We start from the raw sequence: 23,716 nt of genomic DNA on the forward strand, positions 1-23,716 counted from the left end.
TGGTTTATACGTTATGTAATGCTTGTTATATGTTGTTAAGTTTCTATCTGTTTTGACAGTATTGTCTATATTGTCAATATTGTCCTTTTATCTCCCTTGCCCAGGGACCACAGATGTAAATTAGCTCTATGGCTAACTCTGGTACAGGGCCTGAACTGTGCATGGTCCCTGACAAATAAACGAATAAACCAAACCAAACTGGGGAGCTAGAGGTCGCCCCACTTTCATCATTTCTAAAGTAACATCAGAATAATCAGAATCAGCTTTATTGGCCAGCTTTGCGTAAACCAACAAGGAATTTGACTCTCAAAGTACAACACTCACTTAACATATAAGAATAAAAACAGAAGGACAGTGAGAAATATATATAAAAAATACTGTTAAGTATACAGTATAACAATACAATAGAATTTACAAGAAATATACAATAACAATTGAAGAGAGGGAAGGAATAGTGCAATATGAGTATAGTCTGAGATTTAAGATTTAGATATAAATATAATGCAAGGCAGTTTAGTGCAGTGGTCATATTAATAACAATATTGTAATTGTAAGATTGAAATATACATGAGGTAGATGAGCAGAATAGTGTAGATTGACTTTGTTCAGGGTAAGGGTGGGGGGCATGTATACATATATATATATATGTGTGTGTATATATATATATATATATATGTATATATATATATATATATATATATGTGTGTGTGTATATATATATATATATGTGTATATATATATGTAATATATGTATATATATATAATTGTGTATATATATATATATATATATATATATATACACACATATACATATATATATGTATATGTATATATATATATGTGTGATATATATATATATATATATATATGTATATATATATATATATATATATATATATATATATATATATATATATAATGAAGCATGTTTTATTAGGATGTACAGGTATCGTTTGTTAGACTGACAGGACTTTGAGTTTTCTGTGTTATGTTAGTTTGGACCCAGTGAGAACCATCAGCTGATCTCAAGCCAGTTCTGTTTGGAACTACCTGATTTAACTTGGACATGTGGAGGGCAGCAGCCCCGCAACGCCTACACTGCCGGAACCATACAACAACAAGTTCCACCCGGACACAGTTTCGGTGACACCGAAGCGTCCGACAGCAAAACAAACCCGAGCGGAGAGTTTAGCCGTAGCTGTATCCATTCCAGCCACTAACCAGTCAGCGTCCCTCGCTTCTCCGGATCAGTTCGGACCCGGTTCGATCGCGGCAGCATGCACGCGGAGTTTCGGGCTCCGCGGAGACGCGCGCGCGTGCACGAGGAGTTCGTGGCTCCGTTGCCGGTGAGCCGCAGCCCGGAGGAGAGGAGCCACTTCCGGGCGGAGCTCATCAACCAACACGTGCTGGTCTGCGACCCGGAACACATCCAGAAAATCTACAACCAGGTAAACCCATGTCAATGGGTAAACCGAGTCTAACCCGGGTCAGATCTAAGACCGGTCACGGTGTGATACACAGATATACAGAGAAACTGCTACAGATATACAGAGAAACTGCTACAGATATACAGAGACACTGATACAGATATACAGAGACACTGATACAGATATACAGAGACACTGATATATACAGAGACACTGCTACAGATATACAGAGACACTGCTACAGATATACAGAGACACTGATATATACAGAGACACTGCTACAGATATACAGAGACACTGATATATACAGAGACACTGATACAGATATACAGAGACACTGCTACAGATATACAGAGACACTGATATATACAGAGACACTGCTACAGATATACAGAGACACTGATACAGATATACAGAGACACTGATACAGATATACAGAGACACTGCTACAGATATACAGAGACACTGATATATACAGAGACACTGATACAGATATACAGAGACACTGCTACAGATATACAGAGACACTGATACAGATATACAGAGACACTGATACAGATATACAGACAGTGCTACAGATATGCAGAGACACTGATACCGATATACAGAGACACTGATACAGATATACAGAGACACTGATACAGATATGCAGACACGGTATATACAGAGACACGATACAGATATACAGAGACACTGCTACAGATATAGAGACACTTGCTACAGATATACAGAGACACTGATACAGATATACAGAGACACTGATACAGATATACAGAGACACTGATAATATACAAAGACACTGCTACAGATATACAGATATACAGAGACACTGGTATATACAGAGACACTGATACAGATATACAGAGACACTGCTACAGATATACAGAGACACTGATACAGATATACAGAGACACTGATACAGATATACAGAGACACTGATGTATACAGAGACACTGATAAAGGTATACAGATATACAGATACTGAAGACACTGATACAGATATACAGAGACACTGCTACAGATATACAGAGACATACGGATATATACGAGACACTGCTACACGGATATACAGATATACAGAGACACTGATATACAGATATACAGGACACTGATACAGATATACAGATATACAGGAATACTGATACGGATACACCGAGATATACAGAGACACTGCTACAGATATACAGATATTAATACAGAGACACTGCTACAGAGCTACAGGACACTGCTACAGATATACGAGACACTGATACAGATATACAGGATACACTGATACAGATATACAGAGACACTATAGATATACAGATATACAGAGACACTGGTACAGATATACAAAAGACACTGATACAGATATACAGGACACTGATACAGATATACAGAGACACTGCATACACGGATATACAGAGACACTGATACAGATATACAGAGACACGCTGATATACAGATATACAGAGACACTGTACGTATACAGAGACACTGATACGTGCGATAGGAGACACTGATACAGATATACAGATATACTGATACAGATATACAGAGACACTGATATACGGATATGTAATACGAGACGATACAGATATACGGATATACTGTATACAGATATACAGAGACACTGATACTACAGATATACTGAAGACGCTACAGATATACAGATATACAGGACACTGATACAGATATACAGATATACAGGACACTGATACAGATATACAGAGACACTGATACAGATATATAGGATATACGAGACACTGATACAGATATACAGATATACAGATATACAGAACTGATACAGATATACAGAGACACTGATAAGGTATACAGATATACAGGGACACTGATACAGATATACAGATATACAGGACACTGATACAGTATACAGAGACACTGATACAGATATACAGAATATACTGATACAGATATACAGAGACACTGATACCGTATAATACAGAGACACTGATACACGATATACGGATATACAGAGACACTGATACAGATATACAGACACACTGATACAGATATACGGATATACAGAGACACTGATACAGATATACAGATATACTGGATATACAGAGACACTGATACAGATATACAGAGACACTGATACGAGATATACAGATATACAGAGACACTGATACAGATATACAGATATACAGATATACAGAGACACTATACAGCGAGATATACAACGAGTATACAGATATACAGAGACACTGATACAGATATACAGATATACCAAGAGACACTGATACAGATATGTCAGAAATATACAGATATACAGAGACACATACAGATATAGAAAGTTACGGATACACTGATACAGATATAGGATATGTAACAGAGACACGATACAGATATACAGGTACTGATATACAGAGACATTGAAGCATAGATATACGCAGATATACAGAGACACTGATACAGATATACAGATATACAGAGACACTGCTACAGATATACAGATATACAGAGACACTGATACAGATATACAGATATACAGAGACACTGATACAGATATACAGATATACAGATATACAGATATACAGAGACACTGGGATACAGATATACAGAGACTGATACAGATATACAGATATACAGAGACACTGCTACAGATATACAGATACAGAGACACTGGTACAGATATACAGATATACAGAGACACTGATACAGATATACAGATAGACAGAGACACTGATATAGATATAGAGCACTGACGCAGATATACAGAGACACTGCTACAGATATACAGAGCATAACTGCTACAGATATACAGAGACACTGCTACAGATATACAGATATACAGAGACACTGATACAGATATACAGATATACAGAGACACTGATACAGATATACAGATATACACAGACAATGTGGCATACAAATACAGATATACAGGATCAAGATCAACAAACATTGCCAAGACATAAAGACAATCCAGATGATACAAGACATTGATAAGGGATCAATACAGACAGAGACACTTACACAAATAAATACACATACAATAAGGACACATATACAGATGAGATACAAGACACATATACCGATACATACAGATATACAGAGACAATATACAGATATACACAGACACACATACAGATACAGATATATAGTAGACACTGATACAGATATACAGATATACAGACAGAGACAATACAGATATACAGAGACCACGGATATAGATAGATATACTGTTTCGTGTGTTACAGTATTGCTGGACACTGAGTTACAGTTAGTTATTTGATGCTATAATCTTGTTTTAGGGTTACTTTGGTAAAGGCGTGCTGTCCCGAGCCAGACCGGACCACAACATCTCGGACCAATGGGAGCGTGAGTTTCCACCCACACCATGACATCATCGTCCTGAGTCTGGTCCAATCAGGGCTGCCCGCTGCACTCAGCTGCTCTCTGTTTCTGTTACAGAACACCAAGGTCTGCTTCTGCCCGTCGTCTCCCAGTCCAGGTCAGTGACATCACTTACTGTCTGTCACACGATGACATCACATATAAGGCTCGTAGAGTTTTATGTTACTATAGAAACCCTTGTTCATGTTAATTTGTTTCTCACACATCAATCCAAATCACGTAGTAGAAATAAAACCCATGTAATGCGAGGGTAAAAACATGTAATGGCTTCATAAAAACCCTGAGGACTCTGGCACAATCACCAGTACATTTTAAGTATTAGTGTTCAAGAATTTCATATAAAATAAGTATTAAAAAAAAAGAGAAATACAGTACATGCAGAGAAACTGAAAAAATGTCCATCTTTACAGTTTCTAACACCAGGAGCACACTGAAGCGCCGTGAAGCGTAGATTCGTGCCCGATCGCACGCCTGGCTTTTCATACTAGAGGTGCTGTTCTCTGCACCGGTCACAATGAGACCATCCTCTACAGAACATGTCTCTCTCTCTCCCTGTGTGTGTCTGTGTGTGTCTCTCTCTCCCTGTGTGTGTCTGTGTGTGTGTCTCTCTCCCTGTGTGTGTGTGTCTGTGTGTGTCTCTCTCTCCCTGTGTGTGTCTGTGTGTGTCTGTGTGTGTCTCTCTCTCTCCCTGTGTGTGTCTGTGTGTGTCTGTGTGTGTCTCTCTCTCTCCCTGTGTGTGTCTGTGTGTGTCTGTGTGTGTCTCTCTCTCTCCCTGTGTGTGTCGTGTGTGTGTCTGTGTGTGTCTCTCCCTGTGTGTGTCTGTGTGTGTCTGTGTGTCTCTCTCTCTCCCTGTGTGTGTCTGTGTGTGTCTGTGTGTGTCTCTCTCTCCCTGTGTGTGTCTGTGTGTGTCTCTCTCTCCCTGTGTGTGTCTGTGTGTGTCTCTCTCTCTGTGTGTGTCTGTGTGTGTCTCTCTCTCCTGTGTGTGTGTCTGTGTGTCTCTCTCTCCCTGTGTGTGTCTGTGTGTGTCTGTGTGTGTCTCTCTCTCCCTGTGTGTGTCTGTGTGTGTCTCTCTCTCCCTGTGTGTGTCTGTGTGTGTCTCTCTCTCTCCCTGTGTGTGTCTGTGTGTGTCTGTGTGTGTCTCTCTCTCCCTGTGTGTGTCTGTGTGTCTCTTCCCTGTGTGTGTCTGTGTGTTCTCCCTGTGTGTGTGTCTGTGTGTGCTCTCTCTCCTGTGTGTGTCTCTCTCTCTCCCTGTGTGTGTCTGTGTGTGTCTGTGTGTGTCTCTCTCTCCCTGTGTGTGTCTGTGTGTGTCTGTGTGTGTCTCTCTCTCCCTGTGTGTGTCTGTGTGTGTCTCTCTCTCCCTGTGTGTGTCTGTGTGTCTGTGTGTGTCTCTCTCTCCCTGTGTGTGTCTGTGTGTGTCTCTCTCTCCCTGTGTGTGTCTGTGTGTGTCTGTGTGTGTCTCTCTCACCGTGTGCCTGATCGCGTGTCTCTCTGAGAAGTGAAGACAGCCAAAATCATATTTATTTTGTAAAGTATCCAGCTGCACTGTGGCCTTCCTTTATGTGATTACCTGCCTGGCTTGACACATTCTCTCGCGGCTTGCGGAAGAAATAGAGGAGTCCGCGTGCTGCAGCAATCGCCTGATCTCAGCCGGTGTCCAGGCCAGACTGATTAAATAACACAGGTGCTGAAATGAAAATAGCTCCGCTTCACAGCAGTTCATGGTGCTTCAGCATGCTCTACCTTTCTGGCATAAGAGTGATTTTTTTTCCCTCCCAAATCAGGTGTTTAACACAGTTTACGTTTCTGCTGATGCGGTATCACCTGGGACACCAGACCAGAGACAACCTCTCAAAGCTGTTTCACACCATTCAGAGGAAACATGTCCTTCAACACGGAAACCGTAGCAACACGGTGACACCGTTTAGAGACTAAACGTGCCTTGTTTACCCTCCTCTCTTCCTCCAGGTATGAGGAGCTGCTCCGGTGGGCGGGGGCTTCTCTCTCTGCGCAGGGATTGGATGAAGACGCTGTCAATCAAACGCTGCTCAGCCTCTCTCAGCCAGTAAAGATGGAGGATGTGAGGAGGGAGGGGGGAGAGGGGGAGGATGGACAGAGGGGGAAGGAGCCAGCAGCAGGGGGCGGAGCCTGTCCCCACCAGAAGAGGCAGCGTCGGGGGTCAGAGGTCGGGGCAGAGGCCAAGAAAAGCTCCAGGTAGTTCTTTCTCTTCACCAGACTCCCCTGAAGAATCTGCTGATTTTACATTCTGCTTCCTGTGCTAAAAATATTTGGGCGTTCTGCTCAATTCGGCATTTTTAGAATAAAAAAAATAAAAAGGGTTTATTCTCGCTAGGCCTCACACAGCCTTGTAGCCGACGTAGTTTTGTAGGATATCTTACGTATCGGTGTCCATACCAAGGACGTTACTTTGGGTTCAACTTTGGGGGGGGGGGTGGAGATCTCCAACTATCCAGGGAGGCCCCCGGAGATGTTCGCATGGATTGAGAAAAGAGACAAAAAACTCGAAAATGAGACAAAAACTTTGGTGAATAAAGGCGACAAAAATATTGAATATGCGACAAACGTCCAAACTTTGGAAAAAGCCCAGAATGGATTATTATTATATATATATATATATATATATATATATATATATATATATATATATATATATATATATATATATGGGGGAAACATTTTGGTAGGATATCTACGTTGATTAGATTGTTTGTTGAGGTGGATCATGTTTGTGTTGCTCACAGACTTCAACCATTCAGACACCAAGTTCACCAACACTGTTCCCTTCACAAGACACAAGTTACAGTTTCACTTTGAATGTTTAAACTTTCCTGTGAAAAATAAAAAAAATGTATTTTTTATAAAAATGGGGACCCCCAAACCACAACCACAACCCCCACCCACACCCCCACCAAAACCACACCCCAAACCCAATTCAGACCCTGACCCTGACCCAGACCCAGGCTCTGATCCTGATCCGGATCCTCTGGTTCCAGGTCCTGGTTTTGTCCTGCTGGTCCCTGACGGTGAGGTGAGGCTTCAGGTTTTTGGGTTTCTTGACTCTGTGAGCTGTTGTTGTTTGAAATGTAGTTTGAGGAGAAACATGTGTAACTTGTACGTTTTTAGTTGTCTTTTTCTACGTTTGTGGCGCTTTCTTTCAAAACTTTGTGTGTGTGTGTGTGTGTGTGTGTGTGTGTGTGTGTGTGTGTGTGTGTGTGTGTGTGTGTGTGTGTGTGTGTGTGTGTGCGCGCGCGCAGGTGTGTGGGGGGGTCAGGGAGGTCCGGCGGACCCCGATCTCTGTCCCAGAGTACCTGCAGCTCAGTCTGGAGGAGGTGACGTTAACACATCACTCACGCTAACATCACTTTCTGTCTGTAAACACGACATTACCCAGGAGCCTCAGCTGCTGTTTGCCATGGAAACAAAGACAGAATTAGAGAGATAAGTGATTTCAATCTGAAGGTTTAATAGAAGCCACTCTGTAAACTGTCTGTTTGTTACAGGCCTTCTTCCTGGTCTACAGTCTGGGCTGTCTGTCTGTCTACCTCAACCAGGTAACTGTCTGTCTGACTGTCTGTTTACCTGAACCAGGTGACTGACTGTCTGTCTGTCTGTCTGTCTGTCTGTCTGTCTGTCTGTTCTTTCTTTCCACCATAGTCCGGCCCTATACGAGATGAATTAAATAAATGTGTCTGTGATCTCCTCTGTGATTGGTCAGGAGCCTCTGTCAGTCATCCAGCTGTGGAGGAAGTTCCGGTCCCTGCGGCCTGACTTCGTCTGCTCGTTCTCAGCCTATCAGCACTGTCGGAGCAGGGGGTGGGTCCCTAAAGGAGGGGGCGGGGCCAAATACGGCGTTGACCTCAGTAAGAGACACACACACACTCACACACACACACGCAGGTGTGTTCTAGGGGTGGGCGATATGGACAAAAAATAATATCTCGATATTTTGACGATAACGATTATTAGACGATATCCTTTTAAAAATGTGTTTTTAAAAGTCTGAGTTACTTAATCACTGATGATAATAATGGGCACAATGTTGAATGAAAACAGTATTTTCTTTAAAATGTAAGTATTCAAGTAAAAACTATTCAAAGGCATAAAATGCTAATACTAACTGAACTAGTGTAGGAACAGTGAACTCTGAGTCAACCTTAAGTTGTTCAACCTCTGCTGTAATGTAAATTGTGCAGCATACAAGTAAGATGAAATAATAACAATACACAAAGGGCTCTGTTCTGTAACATATCGCACACAACCATGTCCTTATTGGAAGCAGTCCTGGAGCTGGGACAGGGCCGTGTCAGGCCAGGTTCTGATAGTCCTTCTGACCGAAGGTGGGGGGGATGAAAAAATGTGGGTGGGGGTTTGGTGTTGGGTGGGGGGGGGGGGGATTATTTTTGTTTGGGTTTTGGGGGGGGGGGGGGGGGGGGGGGGAGGGGGGGGGGGGGGGTGGGGGTCTGACTGATGTATGCTGGGATCAGGAGTAGTTGGATGTGATCTGACTGGTGTATGCTGGGATCAGTAGTTGGATGTGATCTGACTGGTGTATGCTGGGATCAGGAGTAGTTGGATGTGATCTGACTGATGTATGCTGGGATCAGTAGTTGGATGTGATCTGACTGATGTATGCTGGGATCAGGAGTAGTTGGATGTGATCTGACTGATGTATGCTGGGATCAGGAGTAGTTGGATGTGATCTGACTGATGTATGCTGGGATCAGGAGTAGTTGGATGTGATCTGACTGATGTATGCTGGGATCAGGAGTAGTTGGATGTGATCTGACAGATGTATGCTGGGATCAGGAGTAGTTGGATGTGATCTGACAGATGTATGCTGGGATCAGTAGTTGGATGTGATCTGACTGATGTATGCTGGGATGAGGAGTAGTTGGATGTGATCTGACTGGCCCAGGTGAGGGAGAGGAGCAGTTCTGTATCTTTCTTGATGTTAGAGTATACATGGTCTAGTGTGTTCTTCCCTCTAGTAGCACCATCTACATGCTGGAAAAAGCTGGGGAGTACAGACTTTAAGGACGCCTTGTTAAAGTTCCCTGCTACAATACGCAACAACGGGTTGCTGCGCTTCGGTGGCCGTCATGTTGAATGTAAACAATAAGCTGCTCGCCGTCGCTGCGCTATTGTCATCGTGTAAAGCCCGCCTCAACGGTTGTGATTGGTGCCTCGATTTGGAGAAATTGGAAATGGGCTTGAATGGGCTCTCGGCCAGACTGACCTGCAGAGCAAATCTCAGATTTGCCGGAAGCTCGTCAGGGTTTACCCAGGCTAGCTCTGGATGGAGTTAAGACTAATGTTAAAGTAATTTTCTGTTTGTTTTTAGTGTTGTACAGGAAAGGACCACCTTTCTACCACGCCAGGTAACACACACACACACACACACACACACGTTTGTTCTTCTACCCTACAAGCAACCTGAAACCCTCAAAGTAAAAACTGAAAACATGTCGCTCTCCTTCTTTTTTTTTTTTAAGAAACCAGAGCTGCAAAGATGAATGGATTAGTTATCAACTATTAAATGAATCTCCAACTATTCTGATAATCCATTAGTCAGTTTGTTTCATGTTTGATGATAAAACGGGTAAACTAGTGTGATGTCAGCTTGTTAAATGTGAATAGTTTCTCCTCTGAGACAGTAAACCAACGTGTCTCCTGTTCCCGTAGTTATTCGGTGGTAGTTGAACGGGCTGACGATGCATTCAGGGGCTCGCCATTGCGTCCGTTTTCGTGGCGTTCTCTGGCGGCTCTCAGCAGGATCACCTCCAACGTCTCCAAGGTAACGAGTCGACAGACATCATCACGCTGAAACTGAAAGATCTTTCAAAAATACGTCTTAATTTTTATACGTTGTTGTTTTTAACGTTTTTGTCACTTTTTAAAAAACACTTTTTGAAACTGTTTTTTGACTCTTTTTCATGCTTTTTTTCAACAGTTTTATGAATAATTTATTCAAGACCTAGAATAGCAAAATATGTGGGACAGTGAAACATGAAAATAAATAATTTAATCAAAAGAATTTGAGATCTGAATCTAAATTATACTTCACCTTAAAACAAAATTCTTTTTAGTTAGAACATATTGTTGTAGTTTCCAGAGTTGAAGAAGTTGATCTTTCAGTTTGCTATTTTATTGTCCAATAATGAAACCTTTTGCTCTGTTTGACTTCTTCTCTGTTTCCTGTTCCCAACAGGAGCTGATGTTGTGTTACATCATCTTTCCAGCCGACCAATCGGAAGCCGAGCTGGACTCACCTGCCTGTCTGAGCAGACTGAAGGTTCAGGTGAATATTTTCAGGATTTAAAGGGTTAAAAACAAGCAGCTTTCTCATGATTCCATATATAATAATCATATTTATGTTTATTTATAGAGAGTTTGTGTTGTTCACTCTCCACAGGAAGTGATCGTCAGCAGGTGGGTTTCCTCCAAAGAGCGCGCTGAGCAGGAAGACTTCTGATTGGCTGATGGGAGACATCAGCAATATCACAGAGTGATGTCACAAAGACAGACTCATGACATCAGCCAAAAGAGGATGAAATACTGTTTTCATTAAAGAAAATCATAAAGTATCTCATTTACATTTTCATGTGCTCATAAAGTCACACACACACACACACACACACACACACACACACACACACACACACACACACTTTTGTTCTTCTACCCTTTTTTAAATTATTAAAAATGAAAATCATAATGTATCTTGTGTACATCTTCATGTGTTGATACAGTCCGATTGGCTCAGAATATCCTGAATTATATCCCCCATTTGAATTCACTTAAGGGAATTATTGGAACATTTTTAGGACAAAAATCTGATTTCTCTAAAAACAATAAGGTCACAATATTATAATAAAAGTCAGACAAATTAAGAAAAGATTTGAACATTTAAAGTTCAAAATATCACGAAAAAGAAAATCAGAAAAGTTTTTAGAAAATGATTGAGGAAAAAGTCAGATGTAAAGACAAGTTCAAAACAAGTTCTGTCTGCTTCTTTACTAAAAATAAGTCAGAACATTTTAGGAACAAAGTTGGAATATATTAAGAAAAAAACTTTTAAATATTTTGAAAAAGAAAGTCGGAAAATGTTTGCAATGGTTCGAAATATTACGCTAGAAAATCGCCGGAAGATTTTAGATTATATTTTGGGGTAAAGTCTGCCAACTATCACGTGATTTCTTTAATCCTGAAGAAAAGTCTTTTTTTCTCTGATTTCTTTAAATTTAATCTGAGATAAGATGAAGTCTCTATGAATGATAAACATGAGTTCAATGTCTTTCACTGAGTTACAAACAAAAGGACAATGTTGGATTGTTATCAATAGATGATATCACTCGTAAGTATCAGTAGCCTGTCATGTATCACTGCTGTGTTATGGTCTCGCGGGAGGAAGGTCTCGCGATAACAGCCGAGATAACGGAAAACGCCATTTGAAGCACGTCGCGAGGGCACTGACCGACCGAGTGACCGTTAACCGGACTGTTCTTTCCGCTCCAAGCCGCTGTGTGTCCAGGTAAGAGTCCGCTCTGCCCCGGTGTTCAGCCGATACACACCGGGGAAACAACGTCGCTGTAGCTGGATCCAATCTATCCGCCGTAGAATCTACGGTTAGCAGCTAGCTAGCTGTTAGCCGCCATTTATATCTAGCTACGGTTAGCAGCTAGCTGTTAGCCACCGAGGGCTCATGTGTAGCGTACTGGTAGCGAGGTCTTTGTTCTTTCTATATTGATAATACAGATATACAAACACAATGGGAACATGAATAAATTAACGTTAAAAAAAGAGCTTTTGCCTCAGGTCGAGCATAGGAACATTAAAAACCTAACAGGAGCTAAACGGTGTGTTTAGCTGAGTGGTTAATGTAGCTAACAGGTAGCTAACAGACCGAAGTACGATGTAGCCTTAAGACATCCAATCAGAAGCGAGTATTCACCGTGAGATATAATGAAATAAGATCTTAACAGTTGCACAGAGACAGGTGCTTAATGTTTGAATCGATTTTTACATGTGTAACATTAGTGAGTTCAACATGTCTGAATGTTACAATCCATATCTTTAGAGTTTTAGTTCTCAGACTCAGAAATCTCCTCTTCAGTAGCACTTACACACACCAAACTAACTACTATTCTGAAGTTTTTTTACACGGGGATTTGTTAAAATGTCTTTCACAGCCTGATTTATACAACATCTTATAAAAGACATGGAGAAAATGTTTTTTTTACTGGCTGTTGACCCTATTTTCTGATTTATGGAGTGATAAAAAGAGTCCGTTTAAGTTATTAGTTATACTAACGTTACGTGTGTGTGTGTGTGTGTGTGTGTGTGTGTGTGTGTGTGTGTGTGTGTGTGTGTGTGTGTGTGTGTGTGTGTGTGTGTGTGTGTGTGTGTGTGTGTGTGTGTGTAGCCCAGCAGCAGGATGGCAGATGACCTGGACATTGAAGAGATGCTGGATGCTCCCTACAGGAAGGTGAGTCTCGGTCTGTCCTCTGGTTCTGGACTCTCAGCCGGACTCTGCTGCTACTCACGGCTCACACAGGAACAAACCGAAACCCTTCAGCTGGTTCCTGTCTCTGTGTTGAGTCTCTGAGCAGTGGAGTGCAGCTGAGGGTAATGATCATATATATATATATATATATATATATATATATATATATATATATATATATATACATATACACGTAGATGCTGCCTCCGGCTGTGAGATACCGTCTCTGGACATCTGACCCGTTGGGACCATAAAGACTCAGAGAAAAAGACTTGGATGTTCATGAGAAGAAAAGCCAAACATAGACTGGAAAAACATTTCACAGATGATAAATGTCTTTTACAATATTTTACTAACAGTTCTGTGTAGCCCAAACTTCAAGTTCAGTTTCTCCAGACAGGCTGCTATTTTGTTTAGCGAATCCACTGTTAAAGATTCTGCCGAAACCAAATACCGAATCCTCCTCCCATCCTCAGTCCATTAACACAGTAAACACAGTAATGAAGTAAACAACATCCACAGCAGTGTCTTTTTCATTGTATTTACCTGAAGTTGCTGCATTTTGGCTGTCAGTAGAGTTCTATTTTCAGGAGGCGTGTTGCTCCTTTGAGCAGCAGCGGGGGTTAGGAAGCATCTCCGTGTATGTGTGTGTATATGTATATGTATATATAATATAAATATATATATATATATATATATATATATATATATATATATATATATATATATATATATATATATATATATATATATATGCGCGTAGATGGTGATGATGCTGGTGGCGTTGGTTCCTGAATAAATGCCCGTCTATCTCTCTTTGTAGACTTGCCTAACGATTTCTCACCTCTGCTCCCCTGACTGCCAGTGTGATCTGTCACAGACATGAAGGTAGTAACAAGCCCCCATCATGCACTGCTGCACTCTGGTCCCCATGGCAACGTGACTGTGGTTCCCTCGGTAACTGTTCCAGTGACTACTAACCCATCCAAACTCTGAGCTCTGACTCAGAATGACCACAGAGCTGGTCTGACCTTTTTATAAAAAGCAGTGTGTAGGATCCAAACTAAAAGTGACTGAACTCTGACCCCCCCACACTGACTGACTGACCCCTGACCTTTGACGCCTCACAGAGCAGTATGTGAGTGTTGTGATGTCTCCTCATGATGTTCTCTGTCGACTTTAGGATGAACCCAAGAACCTGAGCCCCAACGGAGAGGAGGAACGAACCAAGAAGTAACCCACCTAACTGTCCTAACCTCTCTCTCCTCTCTCTTTCTTTCTCTTTTTGTCTGTGTGTCTGTCTGTGTACTCTAGAATGTTTTACTGCCCTTAATTACATTAATGAGTAGTTTGTCTCTACCGCAACCTCTGCTTGTGTGTGTGTGTGTGTGTCTCTCTCTCTCTGTCTGTCTGTCTGTCTGTCTGTCTGTATGTGGAGGAAGTCTAGCTCCGGGCTATTTCAAAATAAAATTACTTCCCTAATTTCATTGTTGGGGCAGCCTAATTTATCACGTGGCTGCATGCAGAACAAAGTAAACATATTGACTCGTTGTCATGCCATGTTCTGATTGGCTGCTGTGTGTCCGACAGGAAGAAGCGCAGCCGCAGCCGTGACAAGAAGCGCAGCCGGAGTCGAGACAGGAAGCGCAGCCGCAGCAGAGAGCGTAAACGCAGCCGCAGCCGAGACAAGAGAAGAAGTCGCAGCAGAGAGCGCCGCGGCAGTAGAGAGAGGGGCGGCCGCTACCGAGACCACCACAAGCAGTGAATATACTTTCAATACAACTTTATTAGAACAGACGCTATCTCAGGACACTTTACAGACACAATAGCTCTAGACCAGTGGTTCCCAGCCAGGGGGGGGGCGGCAAAGATGACCTGTTTTCAGAGTTTCCGCCTCAGAAATTTGGGTTTGTTGTAAGCAAATTACCCCAAAAATAACACGGATGGTTCCATACGATGCTCATTGCAGGTCAAATTTAGGATCAGTTCACTACTTTCATTGAATTATGGGTGTTTTATTAAATTTTTATAGAATTTGAAAAAAACAACTGCTTTCTAAACAGTACCCTGACTAAAACTAAACTGTGACAGTCTGTGGTTATCCACTAAATCGTAACTATTTGTCAAAATAGTTGATAATTTCTGTTTTTTTTAACTCAAAAATTAGGTATAATTTCATATCAATGAGGTTTAATGATTATGAATTCCAAAAAAAAGTGTAAAACTAGAGGTAATAAGTTGAAATGCTATGGTAGTGAAGAAAAAAAGTGCAACAAAAGGGAATCTTGAAGAAAAACAGGTTAATTTTCATTGTTTTACCTGGGAGTACAACACGTTCCATGGTCAACGGGAAGACAACGCAAGGGTTAGCAGAGTGAAACCTGGGACAGAAGCTGGCTCTTGTGATGCTGCCGGTTAGCGTCTCTGACTGTGTTTGTGTTTCCAGCCGGCGGCGGTCCAAGAGTAAGAGTCCCGTGAGGAAGGAGAAGAGTCCCGTCAGGCTCCCCGTAGATACGCTGACTCCAGAGGAGCGGGACGCCCGCACCGTGTTCTGCATGCAGCTGGCGGCCAGGATCCGCCCCAGAGACCTGGAGGACTTCTTCTCCGCTGTGGGGAACGTATGTTTGGGGCCACGCTAAAAGTCTGATCCGGTAGGATGGATAGTGGTTGTCGTGGTAACAGCTGTTGTGTTCCTTCTGCAGGTTCGGGATGTGAGGATGATCTCTGACAGGAACTCGCGCAAGTCGAAGGGCATCGCCTACATCGAGTTTGTGGAGGCAACATCAGTTCCTCTCGCCATCGGGCTGACGGGGCAAAGGCTGCTGGGAGTTCCCATCATCGTACAGGCCTCACAGGTACAGACAGGGAGACATACAGACAGACAGGCCTCACAGCTACAGACAGACAGAGAGACCTCACAGGTACAGAGAGACAGACAGGCCTCAGAGAGAGAGCGCGCGCTCACAGGTACAGAGAGAGAGAGAGAGAGCACAGCTACAGACGGGGAGAGAGAGCTCACAGGTACAGAGAGAGAGAGACAGCTCACAGGTACAGAGAGAGAGAGACAGACAGGCATCACAGGTACAGAGAGGGAGAGAGACCTCACAGGTACAGACAGGGAGACAGACAGAGAGAGAGAGAGAGACAGGCATCACAGGTACAGAGAGGGAGAGAGACCTCACAGGTACAGACAGGGAGACAGAGAGAGACAGACAGGCATCACAGGTACAGAGAGGGAGAGAGACCTCACAGGTACAGACAGGGAGAAGGCGAGACAGAAACACATGAAATCTTGCTTAGGGCACCATATTGGTTAGGGCCGGCTCTGCATTAATTGTGTGTGTGTCTCTAGGCGGAGAAGAACAGAGCGGCTGCAGCAGCTGCTGCCAACAGCCTGCAGAAGGGATCTGCGGGACCGATGAGGCTTTACGTCGGCTCTCTGCACTTCAACATCACCGAGGAGATGCTGAGAGGAATCTTTGAGCCATTTGGACGGGTCAGACAAACCTTTTACATGTCCCTTCAGGGTTATCTGTTGAAACTTTAATGCTCTTATCAACAGAGTATTTCTTATTGGAAATCAAAACACAACAACAATGACAAGTTTTTGGCGAGAAAACCTCACAGCATTGTTTGTTTTTTGTGTGTGTGTGTTTCTACTGGGAAAATCTGTTGAAGTCTGACATTTAAATCTTTTTATACCATGGTCTGGGTGAATACTCGATTCTGATTGGCTGCAGGGTGTCCATAAAAAAGTGATAGAGGACACCTACTAAAGGAGTTCGGTGAAACTGACTGTTTACTGTTCTAAATGAATGCGCTACATTAAATCAAAAAGGAAATGTGGATTTATTATTTCCAACTCGTCCTCTGAACACCACAGGATGGCGCTAACACACACAGGCTGCAAGAAGTCAGTTCTACTGGCCCTCTGGACTGACTTTCAGAAATACATCTCACATCGTGTTCGCTGTTCTCGACTCAGTTTCACAGAGAATAACGTTATCTCACATCCCGTTCACTGTTCAGCTCGCTGCTTCAGGCTGCGCCGCTGCAGCCGACAGTAACGTTACACATCGCATATCTAATTCTTCCTAAAAGTCGTTATATTGTTTTGGGGACAATGACATGGCTGATAGCTAGCTTGTCTTGTTGTTCAACATACTGTCAAATTATTTTTACTGATTTCCAACTGTACACAATGTTATTGACTTTGGATCTTGCTAGCATAGCGTTAGCTTTCTGGCTCGTAGCTAAACTGAGGGGTTCTATCAGCTGAGCGGACTATATAAATATCTCCGGTTGCTAAGGGAGGCAAGTCGTATCTAAGGTTCTTCCTAATTCCTGGTGGAGAGAACAACGTTTGCATTGCATAAGAACCTGATGGATGGGAATGATTGTTCCAGGTATTACGGAGTTATTGTTTGGATAAACTTTAGATTTCGATTGTAGAACTAATTAAAATATGAACTAATGTTTTAAAAATGTGTTACTTGGCAAGTGACCATGGTATAAGCGGGTTAATGCCCTTCGAGGTGTCCATTGTCAGGTAGTAATGGACTTCGGCGAACCGTTACATAAAAGATAACGCACACAGACCAAGTGTGAGACAGATGTTTGTGTCTCACACACACACAGAGGTGAAGTGTGAGTGTGTGTGTGTGTGTGTGAGAGAGAGACAGATGTGTGAGACAGATGTGTTTGTGTCTCCCAGATTGAGAGCATCCAACTGATGATGGACAGTGCCACGGGAACCTCTAAAGGTTACGGCTTCATCACTGTGAGTTCTTCTTCATCACTTATTCATTATTGATAATGTTTAGAATTTATGTCTGTCTGTCTGCCTCTAAGCTGTCTGTCTGCCTCTAACCTGTGTCTGTGTGTCTGTCTCCTGTCTGTCTTGTCAGTTTTCAGACGCCGACTGTGCCCAGAAAGCGATGGAGCAGCTGAACGGCTTTGAGCTGGCGGGTCGGCCGATGAAAGTTGGAAACGTGACGGAGCGGACCGACTCCTCGGCCTCGTTCCTCGACAGCGACGATCTGGAACGCTCCGGCATCGACCTTGGGACCACCGGACGCCTGCAGCTGATGGCCCGGCTCGCTGAGGGTGAGGCTCCGAATCCACACCACTTGTATAGTTCTCGTGTCCACTGTTCCCAACACAAGAACAGATTCACAGACAGCGACAGGAGAAATAACATGTTAACAGACACCCTGCTACACACACACACACACACACACACACACACACACACACACACACACACAGTGTTTCTCCACTTCCTCCCGGCCAGAGGCTAGAAGCCACACAGCTGCGACGAAGACTGTAAAGCTAAGACACCAAAACAACTCGTTAGTTCAGGTGGTTTGGATTTAAACACTCCAGAGGAACGAACACTCGTTTCCCGGGTGAAAGTATTTCAATTATATTATTATTTTGTGTAACTTTCTTTCTAGCCACAACCACAAAGGGAAGCCAAAATCTCCCGATACAGGCGCTGCCATCTTGTTATTTTGGAGCCTGAATCTGCACAGTAGTGATCGGGCGCTTTTTTATTTTATTTTGTAGAAGACATTTTTATTATTATTATTATTATTATTACAGAGAAAAGGTTTGAATATTTGTTTTTTTTATTTGGAATATTTTAAGAATAAAGGTCCAGATATTGTGAGAAAAAAACAAGTCAGAACATTTTTACAAAAAAAGTTTTGAGTATTACTAGAAAAATAACTGAAAATGTTAGAAGGTTTCAAGTCCCGCCCACACACCTGCCCGACCAATCGTGAGTCAACAGTTGAACAAACATCAGCTGATCAGAACTACAGACAGAAACATCTGAATCGAACACGTTAGCCATACAAAAGTGAAATATTTTGTGTTTATAAAAGTGTTGAATTTACTAGAACACCCATGTTGTTTGTTTTTAAATACACAAAGCAGAATGTAAAATCAGCAGATTCCACAAGGGAGTCTGGTGTCCGAGAAGAGAAGCACTCTGTCTGGGGCCTCCAACTGACTGTCTGTCTGTCTGTCTGTCTGTCTGTCTGTCTGTCTGCAGGTTCAGGTCTACAGATGCCTCCAGCTGCCCAGCAGGCTCTGCAGATGAGTGGAGTGATCGCTATCGGAGCCATGGCTGCTGTGTCAGGTACACACACACACACACACGCACTCACATACTCGCATGCTCACTTTGACTCACCTGTTCACTTACGCTCACACACACACTCACTCAGTCACGCTCACACGCACACACATGCTGGCTCACTCACACCTGCCTGATGTCATTACACACATTCAGTACAAAATATAGTTCAGCATTTAATATTTTACCCATTTTAAACATTAAAGAAATTGTGTGTGTGTGTGTTGCCACTAACTTGATTTTAAATGTGTGTTTCAGCTGCGATGAATCCGGGTCTCAACATGAACTCTGGTGCGATGAATCTTCCCTCTCAGCCGCTCGCTACACACTGCTTCCAGCTCTCCAACATGTTCCACCCCAACAGGTAGGTTCACCTTTAACCCCAACAGCTGCTACACACACTACACACAATGTACAGCTAAAACTGCCCAACGCAAAAATCGCACACTTTAACCCAACAGTCAGAAACTGCACAGTAGTATAAAGTGTGTGTGTGTGTGTGTGTGTGTGTGTGTGTGTGTGTGTGTGTGTGTGTTTCAGTGAGAAGCCTCCTGGCTGGGAGGTGGATATACAGCATGATGTCATCGAGGAATGTAACAAACATGGAGGAGTCGTCCACGTCTACGTCGACAAAAACTCTGCACAGGTACGCACATTTCCTCCACGAATACATCAGTAGTTCTGTCTCTAAAATGTGGATCGGTGTTTCCCAAAGTCCAAGATGACATCACAAGTCAAAGGTCTCGAGTGTCCTGTCCCAGAGGAGAGACTAGAATACATTCCCATTTAACAAGCTGACATCACACAAGCTTACCTGTTTTATCATCAACTAGATGACTCAAACTGATTCATGGACATCAGAATAGTTGGAGATTCATTTAATTTATTTGTCTCTGCAGCTCTAGAGTATTTAGATATTTCATTTGGAAATAGAGACATGTTTCAGACTAGGTTTTAAGGGTTTCAGGGTCCTCGTAGGGTTAGAAGAACAAACGTGTGTGTCTGTGTGTGTCTGTGTGTTTGTGTGTGTGTATACGCGTGTGTGTACTTGGTGTGTGTGTGTGTGTGTGTTTTCAGGTGACAGTGTGACCTCTGACCTCTGCTTGTTTCCAGGGAAACGTTTACGTTAAGTGTCCGTCGATCCCTGCCGCCATGGCCGCCGTCAACGCTCTGCACGGCCGATTCTTTGCCGGTGAGACTTTGATCAACAGGAGAATGATTTAGTGACTCTGATGGAAGGTTGTTGGTGTTATTAATTATGAATCCGACTTCTCAAACGTTTGAAGGAACAGATGGTAGTTCCAGGTCACCTCAGCGGTGACTTTAAAGCTGCTTATCTTCTGGTAGATAAGATCGACTTTATTAATCTCTGTGCTACAGCAGCTCAAAAGAAAAAATTAGAATAGCACAAATACACATTAAGACATGGGAGCAAAAAATACACATACAGTATAAGAAATAGAACAATTAGAATTAGTTATAATAGTAATAAAACAAACATTTACCCTATAAACACCCTTATATAAACAGACAGTCTATAAATACAGATGAATAGAAATGACATGTTGCACAGTTGGAGGTGACAGAGTAATAAATAATAAAGCATAGTGCAGAATATTGTCCAGTGATGGCTCATATTGCAGAAACAGCGAGCAGTCCTACATTATACAGATACCCAGCAGAACCTTCTGTCTCTCTTTTATCATAGTTATTTATTCACTATAAAAACCATCATAACACCATGTCTGAGGAAACCAGCGTTCTCTAATAATAATAGTTTCAATAACATTTTCAGCATTTTTTTTTATCAGGTTTTTTATGAAGGTTTTCTATTTTATTTTTGTAATTTTATTTGCCGCTTTTTGCGACGTTTTTTGTCTGAGAAGTTTGACCCAAAGGTTCAGGAAGTCCAGTCTCAGGTTCCTGACGGTATTAAACCTAGGGGTAAGCGAGCCTCTGAAAGCGTAGCTCCTATGGAGACATGTTGATGCTACCAAGCCATCACCTCCCGTTAGCATCCCATTGACTCCCATTCATTCATCAGAGAATAAGTTTACATCTGAAGCGTTTAAAGACTCTATTTGTCCGTTGTTTATTTCTAAAGAAACACGACAATGTATAAAAGGCTCCATTACCTTGTAGCTCACGTTATGGCTCCGTAGCAGACGCTTTTATAACAATAGGCTAACGATTGGGTCATAACCACGAGACTTACTGTCACACAGTAGAGGAATTACCGTATAGTACAGGAGAAGCTCACAGGCAGTCAGGGGAGACGTGGAGGCATCATACAGGGAGAAGCCCACAGAGAGTCCATGAACGCATCGGAAAAACAAAATATTTCAGCAAGGTTTTGCTCCTGCGCTCATGGACAGATGGGTAGAACTTTAAATATTTAAATATTTAGTTATTTAGTCCCAGAAGATGAAATGTTGCGTCTGTTGTTTCAGGGAAGATGATCACGGCGGCGTTCGTCCCTCTGCCGGCCTACCACCACCTCTTCCCGGAGTCTGCCACAGCCAGTCAGCTGCTGGTCCCGCCCACTCGGCGGTGACTGGCCAATCAGCTTCTGGCCCCGCCCATGTGGTGGTGACTGGCCTCCAATTGGACACTGGACCCTTTTATACCCTGCTCTCCTATTGGTCGACAGAGGAGTCGGTCTGAAGGACACCGCCACCGCGTGTTTCCCTCTTCCTGTTTCCTTTCGCTGTTTCTCATTAGCATATCTGAGTATCGACCAATGATTGAGCTCCGTGAGCTGCGAGGACGCCGGCTGATTGGCTGGTTTGAAGCCGTTTGGTATTTAAGTGTTTTGTAATCAAGAATTTGGTTTTGTAAAAGCCTTTATTAAATTTTATTTTGAAGTCATTGACAGCTGTTTGTCTTTTATCATCTGGGGGGGGGGGGTGTAAATAAGTACATTTACTACAGTACTGTACTTCAGTACTTCAGTTCACATGTTGAGGTACTTGTACTTTGAGTCTTTTCTTTTCATGCCACTTTCTACTTCTACTCCGCTACATTTCAGAGAGAAATATTGTACTTTTTACTCCACTACATTCATCTGTTCCAGCTTTAGTTACTTTAGTTACTCACTACGTTCATCTGTTCCAGCTTTAGTTACTTTAGTTACTTTAGTTACTCCGCTACATTCATCTGTTCCAGCTTTAGTTACTTTAGTTACTTTAGTTACTCCGCTACATTCATCTGTTCCAGCTTTAGTTACTTTAGTTACTCCACTACTAATACGGCACCGGTGCCTTAACGACCGTTATCTACCGGACCGAATAGCAACGCGGATTTCGGTGCCTTATTTAAATGCCTGCGCTTCTCTCTGATGCTCTGAAAACGGACGTTAGCAGGTAACGTTAGCCTAGCGTTAGCTAGCAGCTGGAGTAAACACGGTTAAAATGCTAAACGGTGTAAAGTGTGTCTGGATTTCACTGGAGAGGATTCTAACCTATGTCAATGATTCTAACACCAGACTGAAGCTGCCATTGTCTGAAAAACACACACTCAGCCTCGCCTCGCCAGCCTCGTGGTGCATTCAAAGTAATTGTAAATACCCTTTTCCCATCCAGTGGTTCTTTTTGTCGTTAACAGGAATTTACTGGTGAAATAAGTTATTGTTATAAGTTACTAAGTTTTTAATAAATCATTTAATTTAGAATAGATAGATAAGGATTATTAGGAACACCCTACTAATACTTTCGCCTTCAGAACTGCCTTAATTCTTGGTGGCATTGATTCAACAAGGTGCTGGAAGCACTCTTTAGAAATGTTGGCCCATATTGAGAGGATAGCATCTTGCAGTTGATGGAGATTTGTGGGATGCACATCCAGGGCACGAAGCTCCCGTTCCACCACATCCCAAAGATGTTCTATTGGGTTGAGATCTGGTGACTGTGGGGGCCATTTTAGTACAGTGAACTCACTGTCATGTTCAAGAAACCAATCTGAAATGATTTGAGCTTTGTGACCTGGTGCATTATCCTGCTGGAAGTAGCCATCAGAGGATGGGTCCATGGTGGTCATAAAGGGATGGACATGGTCAGAAACAATGCTCAGGTAGGCTGTGGCATTTAAACCACGCCCAGTTGGTACTAAGGGGCCTAATGTGTGCCAAGAAAACATCCCCCACACCATTACACCCCCAACAGTAGCCTGCCCAGTGGTAACAAGGCATGACCAATCCATGTTCTCATTCTGTTTACGCCAAATTCTGACTCTACCATCTGAATGTCTCAACAGAAATCGAGACTCATC

The 23,716-nt window shown here is 42.6% G+C and overlaps 2 protein-coding genes across 4 annotated transcripts; both read left to right on the forward strand.

The window, feature by feature from the left end:
- The first annotated feature begins 1,115 nt into the window (after positions 1–1,115).
- On the forward strand, positions 1,116–11,389 carry tsen2 (TSEN2 tRNA splicing endonuclease subunit). The gene is made up of 13 exons (XM_039797335.1): positions 1,116–1,448; positions 4,685–4,751; positions 4,845–4,884; positions 6,753–6,998; positions 7,508–7,530; positions 7,694–7,833; positions 8,060–8,134; positions 8,306–8,356; positions 8,521–8,665; positions 10,147–10,183; positions 10,488–10,599; positions 11,014–11,103; positions 11,218–11,389. Exons 1-13 carry the CDS (start codon positions 1,278–1,280, stop codon positions 11,275–11,277), a joined length of 1,257 nt encoding a protein of 418 aa, XP_039653269.1. The 5' UTR covers positions 1,116–1,277; the 3' UTR covers positions 11,278–11,389.
- An 814-nt stretch (positions 11,390–12,203) lies between these two features.
- On the forward strand, positions 12,204–22,319 carry LOC120557218 (RNA-binding protein 39-like). Of its 3 annotated transcripts, XM_039797337.1 has the most exons (15): positions 12,211–12,336; positions 13,228–13,290; positions 14,132–14,196; positions 14,492–14,541; positions 14,899–15,069; positions 15,755–15,926; positions 16,011–16,163; positions 16,661–16,804; positions 18,023–18,088; positions 18,216–18,414; positions 19,367–19,453; positions 19,709–19,814; positions 19,991–20,096; positions 20,564–20,642; positions 21,901–22,319. In XM_039797337.1, exons 3-15 carry the CDS (start codon positions 14,191–14,193, stop codon positions 22,002–22,004), a joined length of 1,443 nt encoding a protein of 480 aa, XP_039653271.1. In that variant the 5' UTR covers positions 12,211–12,336; positions 13,228–13,290; positions 14,132–14,190; the 3' UTR covers positions 22,005–22,319. The 3 variants fall into 3 exon arrangements, with proteins under 3 accessions (XP_039653270.1, XP_039653272.1, XP_039653271.1); XM_039797336.1 differs by lacking the exon at positions 14,132–14,196 and having other exon boundaries at positions 12,204–12,336; XM_039797338.1 differs by lacking the exons at positions 14,132–14,196; positions 21,901–22,319 and having other exon boundaries at positions 12,204–12,336; positions 20,528–20,642.
- Positions 22,320–23,716: the final 1,397 nt, after the last annotated feature.

This window comes from Perca fluviatilis, chromosome 4, assembly GCF_010015445.1.
Source record: "Perca fluviatilis chromosome 4, GENO_Pfluv_1.0, whole genome shotgun sequence".
NCBI classification, from domain to species: domain Eukaryota; kingdom Metazoa; phylum Chordata; class Actinopteri; order Perciformes; family Percidae; genus Perca; species Perca fluviatilis.

Bases quoted from the DNA above. Each gene is read 5' to 3' on its own strand.
- tsen2 (XM_039797335.1), top strand. From the start codon at position 1,278: ATGCACGCGGAGTTTCGGGCTCCGCGGAGACGCGCGCGCGTGCACGAG. The intron at 4,885-6,752 runs GTCAGTGACATC...CTCTTCCTCCAG, and splicing joins CCCGTCGTCTCCCAGTCCAG to GTATGAGGAGCTGCTCCGGT. The intron at 6,999-7,507 runs GTAGTTCTTTCT...TACGTTGATTAG, and splicing joins GAGGCCAAGAAAAGCTCCAG to ATTGTTTGTTGAGGTGGATC.
- LOC120557218 (XM_039797336.1), top strand. From the start codon at position 13,240: ATGGCAGATGACCTGGACATTGAAGAGATGCTGGATGCTCCCTACAGG. The intron at 14,542-14,898 runs GTAACCCACCTA...TGTGTCCGACAG, and splicing joins GAGGAGGAACGAACCAAGAA to GAAGAAGCGCAGCCGCAGCC. The intron at 20,643-21,900 runs GTGAGACTTTGA...CTGTTGTTTCAG, and splicing joins GCACGGCCGATTCTTTGCCG to GGAAGATGATCACGGCGGCG.